The following is an 8,205-nucleotide window of genomic DNA, read 5'->3' as shown; positions in this document are numbered from 1 at the left end:
CACAACAGAACTTCATCAAGCAATGCCGAGAGCTGGTTCTCCGGACCTGAGCTAAGCCATCGAGCATCATGTCGGGTTGCTCTTGCATGGATACTACTAGGCCGAACGTCGTATAGTTAATGTCGACTCAATCTATTCGCTCCTAGTATAGTCACCATCTACGGTACGTTGGATTACCAACAAGACCAGGAGATCGCCAGGACACATCAGACGGGGTTCGCATCATCGTCACCCCACTGGGCAATATCATCACGGGAAGCCACAAGTGTTCAAGTCCGTGAAGCCCGAGTGAGCGGTGATGACCTGTTCGCTCGCTCCTGCCTTGATTTTCGACAAATTCTCCACCGTATCCGTGAAGGCTTGCGTCTGTTCCGTGGACACGCCTGTCCAGATCCGTATAATGATCAGATCGAATGATATCCCTGCTACTTCAAGGCTCTGCAAAGCACAGATCATATCAGAACGCTACACAGCAGAGGACCACGTAGATGGCTTACGACATCCGTAGCGCCATAGTACGCGTTGCTATTCGCCAAGTCCAGCACGACGCAGATGATGACGGTTGTCGTGTACAGGAGCGCAGACTCGATGATAATCAAAGTGACGTCTGCGAAACTCAAACGACTCGGTCCTCGCCAACTCCGCGTGAAGAACGATGATGTGCGCTTATGGACCCTCCAGAGCCGGAGGATGATAAGACCTGTAAGTAGTGTCATTCCCATGAGCGTCGTGCTTGAAATATGGAGTGTGCGCACATACCCGTTGTGAAGAGATTTATCGCGAGTGTCAAGGAATAGAAGGCATATAGGAAGGGTTGGATCTCGTCGGTTGAAGGTATAGACGTCACTGCATTCAAGGTGCAGATGTAGTAGAGGATGATGATTGCGCAAGAAATCCATCCCAGCCAAAGTACGACGGGTGCAATGGCCACAACTGCCCGACGAGGCGAATGCGCGTACACGAGCCAGCAGCGGTAAATCTACCAACGTGTGTTAATCGACCTATTCGGTTGTGGTAAGGCTATGTTCACTTCAATACTCACCAGGGCTGCGTCAGATAAGGCGATATTGAGATCGAACCATACACTCTGGAAGAATTGGATGAGACATGCAACGCGCAGGACCCAGCTCGAAGACGGCCACATACCCGCATAACGTTGACCCAAGTCGACAGGCGGTCAAATTCAGCATCTGCCCCACCGGGTCCCGTATAGAATATGAATGCAATGAGGTTGTGGTATAAGTTGAATGAGACGTCGCAAGTGCCGAAGACGAAGAAGGCTACGGCGACGAGCATCCACGGCCAGCATCCCGATACGTGTGAGTTGCTCGAGCGATGGAACCAGGTGTATATGCAAGCTGCAAATGTCACGACGTGTACGCCGTACGCTACGCTTTGCATGAAGAGGGCAGCCAGCTGTGCCTCCGCAATAGGGAATGCGCCCATCCTGACCGCTGGGAAAAGGGCTCGGGCTCGGGTTTCCCAGGTCTCGTCGATAGAATGTAGGCTCATATACGTATCGTCGTGGCAGTGGACGCACTGTCAGTCTTCAATGATTCTGTCCACAAGGCGATGTGGCAACGTGAGAGTTGGTAGACGTTTGAACGGACTGTCTACCATGAAGGCGCGCGTCCAAGGTGCATCTGTTCGACCAGCCGGACAAACGTTACGACGGAAGATGTCGGTGGAAAGTTCCCAAGACAAAGATGAACCATAACATTGGTTAGACACACACTCACAGTGAGGCCTTATAGACTGAACACTACCGTCACAAGCTGTGCCTATTCAGCACCGAACGTTGGGGCTTGGAAGGGAAGGTCTCGGAGAGATCATTGCACCGACTGCAAATTGACGTTAGCGCTGGTGTGCAGTAGCCTCAGGCTCAGAGTCACTGGCCGAATGCTTACATTGACGAGTCCCGACTAGCCACTCACACCAGACCCCGAACTGCAAACTTGGTGATGGTGAGCCTGGGTCTCAACACTGTCATAGCAGTAGTTTAGCGCCAACAGGACTTGCAGTGCATGTGTTCACGCCGCGGCAAGCCCAGTCATGATTTCAGGGGTGACCGGCGAGATGCGGATGCGGTTCAGTTATCAAGCCTGTTTATACAGCAGTTCCGAAGAGTATATGTGTACGATGTCGATGATCGGTCGTGCGGCCGGCGGGAGGAGGAGGAAGCAGTACTTCATTGTCTTTGTACTTGTTTGTTCGCCCAGTCGTCCTCAGGGTTACGGTTCATTAACTTCACGTAAGTCGTAACATATGTACATCTCGACGGCCATATTTGCTTGATTATCCTGGAGGGATTTGAACGACACGAGTTCTAATTGTACAGTTTTCTCCTACCGAAATCGAAAGTCGAAGTACACCATCATGAATACAGTCAGTGGTCTAGCAATATGCGGCCTGTGTCTGAACGATCATACATGGTTTCCGGAGCCATTCCTCTGCCACTCCAGTTGATCGTCATGATCACCGGGGAGGGCCTGGGTCAGGTCCAAGGTGTTTACATCCCGGGCCGTGAAAGCTGACGGAGCAGATTTGATTTGTTCATCGTGCGCAGTCGCCACTACTTTGGATGCATGCTGCACCGTATCCATGAAAGCTTGAGTCTGCTCTGTTGATACTCCCGTCCAGATCCGTATAATGATGAGGTCGAAGGTGATACCGGCAGCTTCTAGACTCTGCAAAATCGGATGTGTCAGAGGAAAGTTGTATAAGTGCCGATTCCACTCTGAGTCTTCACTTACAATGTCTGTCATGCCATAGTACGCATTCGTACCCACAAGATCCAGCGCAATGCAAGTGACGACAGTCGCCGTGTACAGAAGGGCCGACTCCACTATGATCAAGGTGTACCGAGCCCAGTCCATTCGGCCTGGGACTCGCCAGCTTCGCGAGAATAGCTCTGCATTACGCCTATGAAATTTCCAGAGTCTGACAATGACAAGGCCTTTTATTGACGATCAGCCAGATCAGTTACATGAAGTAGAGGAAATGCCAGGTCAACGTACCCGTTGTGAACACATTGATTGTTAACGTCGTCGAGTAGAACGCATAGACGAAAGGCTGGATTTCGAGAGTTCCTGGGATCGACGTTGCCGTGTTCAGGGTCACGGCGTAATAAAGAAGTACGATTGCGATGGATAACCATGCCAGCCATAGTATAGCTGGTACGATCCCGACGATTGTCCTATGTGGTGATTCTGTGTACACGAGCCAGCAGCGATAGATCTGCAGTCAACCATCAACATGCATGCCTTTGTCGAGCACAGGACCAAGCAATAGACCGCTGCGGGAATACTCACCAAGGCAGCGTCGGAAACTGCGACATTGATATCAAAAAGAAGATTCTGTATGCTCCGATTGATGCATGAGTAGCCGTACAGATGAGAAGTATACGGACCCGCATGAAATTGACCCAATTAGAGAATTGATCAAATTGCGCATTTGCACCTCCGGGGCCCTTGTAGACGATGAAGGCGATGACGTTGTGGTAGAAATTGAAAGACACGTCGCAGGTACCGATCACGAAGAAAGCGACGGCGACGAACATCCAAAGCCAGCGACCTGACATCCGCCCTCCGGAACTGTACGATTGGTGGAACCAGGTATATATGCATGCCGCGAATGTCACTGCGTGCATACCATATGCAATGCTCTGCATAAACAGCGCAGCCAGCTGTGCTTCTGCGATCGGAAAGCTTCTCATCATGTGAAGAGGGTAGGATCGGAACGGATGACTCCTTCAGTACACATCGCATGGAGCTTATATAAAGACAGTAGACCACAGCACCTGCGTTCTTGTCAGTCCGGGAGATGCTAACACGAGGCCTAGTGGTATTGTGAGAAGGCCATCAAACGCCCACACGGCATCATCACAAACATAAGCGCACGTAGCTGTCATTGTGTACGTTGGAGGGGAAGGCCGGCCGTTTGCGCACGGAGTGAGTGCTGTGGCTTCAGCGTTCAGAGTCGGTATCATTGAATGCCATGCATCAGTGTATGAACCTAGGTGTGGCTGGAAGCCAATCAGCGAAGGAAGCGTGGCCCAGACATGCCAAGGGTGCGGTTCCGTACCTGCCATGATAGCGGAGAACATGGGCTCGATTAAGTAGAGCCTCCAGAGCGTTGTCTTGTACTGCTATCCGACACCAGTACCTGCCAATAACATATACCGTCTCTACCGTCAAAGCGAGTATAGATAGGCTGAAGATCATTAGTACCTTGAAATAATCAGTCGCACGTCCGCGAGATACGACATAGAAAGTGATCTTCTGACTTACCTGCATGAGCGTACAGAATGCGACACAATGCGAAGGTTACGCCAGCGGTCATTGCAGACCCGGTCATTGTCTTCCTGCAGCGTTCAACGCTGACCAGCGTGTGCACTCCGCCGATCTGGCGTCTTGACACATCTTGACAGGTGAGGCTCTGCGGAGAGGCACAACAGTAGTCGGGGACCGTCATGTACCTAGTGGACGCTGTCACACACCGAAAACGCCAATGCGTCTGGATGTCATGACTATGATCAGATGAAATACCCTCCTCCTCGGACCTCCTCCTTACCTCCTTTTTTGACGCGCTGCCACCAGAGCCACTTGGCGTGGGTTCACAGCGCTTGAATCGATGTTGTTATATGCAGCGGCTCCCCTGGACGGTCCATTACATGACCTGTGACGCTGGAGCCGAAGCAATGGGCGATGGCTAGATTGCGCGGGCGACGAGCTGCCAGGTCGAAACCTGCGCAGGCGAAGGACGTACGCCTTATAGGTGCGCGGTCATTCCAAACGCCGCAAATAAAAAGGTCAATGAGGTATATAAACGCGCCACGATAACCGATAACTCACCGATTTTAGAATCTCAGACCGGATGCACTATCACGTTGACTCCCGCAGAACGCGACATCCGCATCGAATCATCGACGCCGACACATCTCACTCCACCTGCGAGGAGGCTATTCACGACGAACCTTACAGTCGGTGCCACAGGCTCGTCTTTCAGCGTCCAGAGGGCCACTGCAGCGGTGCTACATAATGATGTACTCAAGACAACTTCGAGAACAGCATGGATGAGCTTACTTTGAGCCTCGTTGATCAAGCAGCCCTGAGTCATAACCCAATGAGGGATGGATCCAATTGTCGACTCGCCGTTCAACTGTGGTCTCATTCATACCGTGCATCAACGACACGAGATGTTGTAGCTCATATATGGACCTATCACATGGTATTAAATCAGAATAATTCCTGAGACAGCCAATCACATCGGCACGGACGCTGAAACAGAAACGTTCCAGCTTGTTTTGCCGCATTGGAGATGGGTTGCTAAGTTCGCCAGTCATCGAACTCTAGTACACCCTGCACAGGGTTGACCAGGCCCCCTGTCGCACGTCTAGTCAACCATCCACAGCATGCATGTTGCGACGAAGCTCACCGTGTAAACACGCGCTGGCGCCATGTAGACCATCTTCTGGAAGACGTCTAAGCACTGCAGGTCAGTCAGGCACCGGGAGGCGCCATGTGTGGAACTCTCCCGCACTCAAATGGCCCGTTAGCTTCAATCAGCGGCGACAACTGAAAACGCACCTAATTATAAGAAGTATCCCCTGATCGTTCAAGATAAGGCTGCATCTGTCTCACTGAACAGTACTGGTCAAGTTGTGGGACAGATATTCGAATTGGGTACCGAGCCGATTCAGCCTCGTCGGATTCATCGTCGTCAGTGACCCCGCTAGGGGGATGGCACAGGCGAGGAGGTAGCGTGAGCTACGCAGCCATGACATCGCGCAAATATGACAGTCGTTGCCTGCGCGAATGACTCTTGAACTGTCATCGACTTGTTTATGAGTCATGACGGCCCAACACCAACGCGAAGCTAGTCGCTTGGCCGTTAGGCAGCCCAAGGCCGAGCGCTGATTCAGAACGCTGAACACCTGAGAAGCAGAGAAGATTAGATGAGTTGGAAGATTCAGTCGTCAAGTTGCACGTTCCGCAGGACTGGCCAGCCACTTGGCAATGTTTCGCTGGCGGAGTCGTAGTACTTCGTGGACACAACCAGTCAGAAGGACACTCAGCATAATGCACAGTGCGAAAACTTGACGAAACTTCGAACATCAGGAAACCTAGACTCGGAGCGAGCGTATCGACGTGTGACCCATCTGATGACTTCGAGTTGTCTATGTAGCCGTCTGACCCAAGTCTGACCTTGCCTGCAATGTATACGGCACGACACCTCGTTCGCAAAATCATCAACAGTGTTGCAGCAAAACTCAAAGGCAACATACAGTCGTAATCTAGAATCTCCTTTTCTGCCACAACACTTGAGCTTGATCAGCAGCAGTACGCCGCGTCACACTCAACTGGTACCAGATTCATTCAAAGAACGGCCTCCGAACGTCAACCGGCTGTCTTCCTAGCGTCAATGCATGAATAACCGTGACAGGTTGATGTACACACGAGCAAGATGCCATGGCTGCTGAATCGTGCTGCATGCGAGGGTCCCGAACGGAGCACGCCGCATGAGGATGATGATGATGATGAACTCAGCATTTATTAACCGCAACAAGCAAACAATGTGCTAAGACGCGGCGGACGCCGGCCTGTACATGTGCGGGCGTTTAGACGCGCCGCCCAGGCCTGCGCCCTGTTCGAGATGGTATGGTAGTATGTACGCGTGAGGATTGTACTGTAATGGTTAGGCAAACAAGTCGGGTTATGAGGCAGTAACTAGTGATGTGGTCTGAGGTCGGGACGTAGCTCGCATAGTGATAAATAGGGAATAAAGGAGAAAAAAGTGAGAGGCATACTGTCCATACTACTCGGCTCTCCGGCGTCCTTCTCCTAGGGGCGCAAGCCGGGATTGCCCCCCTAGTGCACGAGGTGTCGGTTGTTTTGTTGGCTGGGGGAGGTGGGGACGGTACGTCGCCGTGCAGCGAGTACCGTCTATTCTTCGTCGTCCTCGTTCTCGCGCTCCGCCTCTCCTTCGTCTTGGCCCTGGTCCTCCTCTCCGTTCGGGGCTCCGTTGTCTTCATCCTCTGGGTCTTCTTCTCTCGCCTCCTGGTCCTGGTCTTCTTCCGCCCACGCCGCATGAGGAGCGACGACTCGTTGACGAGCGTCGGAAAGGGATAACTTTCCCACGACTACAGTGACGCGCGTAGTAGCGCTAATACTGTCGTACTCATCGGCCGCCTCGGTACTCACTGAGGCTGAGGCTCGAGACGTTCCATGTTGTCTCCGAAGACTTCATCTACCCTTGTTGGTCCTCTACAGACTTGCCACTATACGGCATGATCCCTTATTAGCGCTACTGCTGACTTCGCCGGAAGCCTAACACTTATATCGTTCAGCTGGGCTATTCCTACCACTCTCGCCGGTGAGTACCGTGCAATTCCTCGTATTGAATGTTTTGAGGAGGACCTGAGTGCTTGGGCTGCAGCTGTAGATAGGATAATTCGTGCGGATGCGCTGCCAACTCAACCGCGAGCCTACTAGCTCGCCTGGCTGGGCCACTGTACATGTGTACGACGGCAGCAGGCAGGTCTTTCACGCATCCTTCTCTCTGCCATGCTCTTGCTGACTCCAATACGCACCTGCAGGCCGCATGTTACGATAACCGCACTCTCGCATTCAGTCATGTCACCTTGTTTGGCATGCCGTACCAGGACATCGGATAGATGCGCTATCGATTCCTAGGATCTCCGCCTATGTAGAACTTGCTTCTTGCGATTCTCAATGCGTAGCGCTTAGGTGCCTCGAGTTGTCTCGGATCTGATGCAAGTTAGAATGGAGGGCACAGCCTGTGCGTGCGGCACCTGTGCGGCTGGCGACGCGTAAGTGCCCCCGGGCGCGTGCGAGCTTGTTCGCATATAACTTACAGTTCGACGGACATACAGTGCGACGCAAGCAGCTCCAGGATTTGCGCTCGTCGGAAGGCTCTCACCATATTGACGCGCACAACGCGACGCGAACTACACGAGGTGTTTGAGCTATGTCTGGTTCCCCGTTGCGTAGCACAACTCCCTCAAAGTCTGAGCTGTCGCCGGCTTGTGATGATAATGATCCAAGCCCGATAGACAGCGAACATAGAGGAGCATCTCCGGAAGCATTTGAAGAGCAAGAGTCGGATGATAAAAGTCAGTAGATGATGATCTCTTCTCAGGAACAGTTGCTGAATAGATTTTAGGTCCTTCACCGCAATTCCTAC

At 52.2% G+C, this 8,205-nt stretch overlaps 2 protein-coding genes across 2 annotated transcripts; both read right to left on the bottom strand.

Moving 5' to 3' along the window:
- Nucleotides 1-75: 75 nt before the first annotated feature.
- On the bottom strand, nt 76-1,446 carry B0H18DRAFT_1197943 (uncharacterized protein; the record flags this gene model as incomplete). The annotated part of the gene is made up of 5 exons (XM_048036092.1): nt 76-438; nt 498-700; nt 760-979; nt 1,043-1,087; nt 1,147-1,446. The coding sequence occupies 5 exons, from the start codon at nt 1,444-1,446 to the stop codon at nt 250-252; spliced, it is 957 nt and encodes a 318-aa protein (XP_047884189.1). The 3' UTR covers nt 76-249.
- A 977-nt stretch (nt 1,447-2,423) lies between these two features.
- Nucleotides 2,424-3,559, bottom strand: B0H18DRAFT_1132228 (uncharacterized protein; the record flags this gene model as incomplete). The annotated part of the gene is made up of 5 exons (XM_048035546.1): nt 2,424-2,687; nt 2,754-2,956; nt 3,018-3,237; nt 3,312-3,328; nt 3,391-3,559. The coding sequence occupies 5 exons, from the start codon at nt 3,557-3,559 to the stop codon at nt 2,424-2,426; spliced, it is 873 nt and encodes a 290-aa protein (XP_047884188.1).
- Nucleotides 3,560-8,205: the final 4,646 nt, after the last annotated feature.

This window comes from Fomitopsis serialis (assembly GCF_022376445.1).
Source record: "Fomitopsis serialis strain Sig1Antser10 chromosome Unknown B0H18scaffold_826, whole genome shotgun sequence".
NCBI classification, from domain to species: domain Eukaryota; kingdom Fungi; phylum Basidiomycota; class Agaricomycetes; order Polyporales; family Fomitopsidaceae; genus Fomitopsis; species Fomitopsis serialis.
Note: the sequence above shows the minus strand (reverse complement) of the source record. Positions and strands in the feature narration are given on the sequence as shown.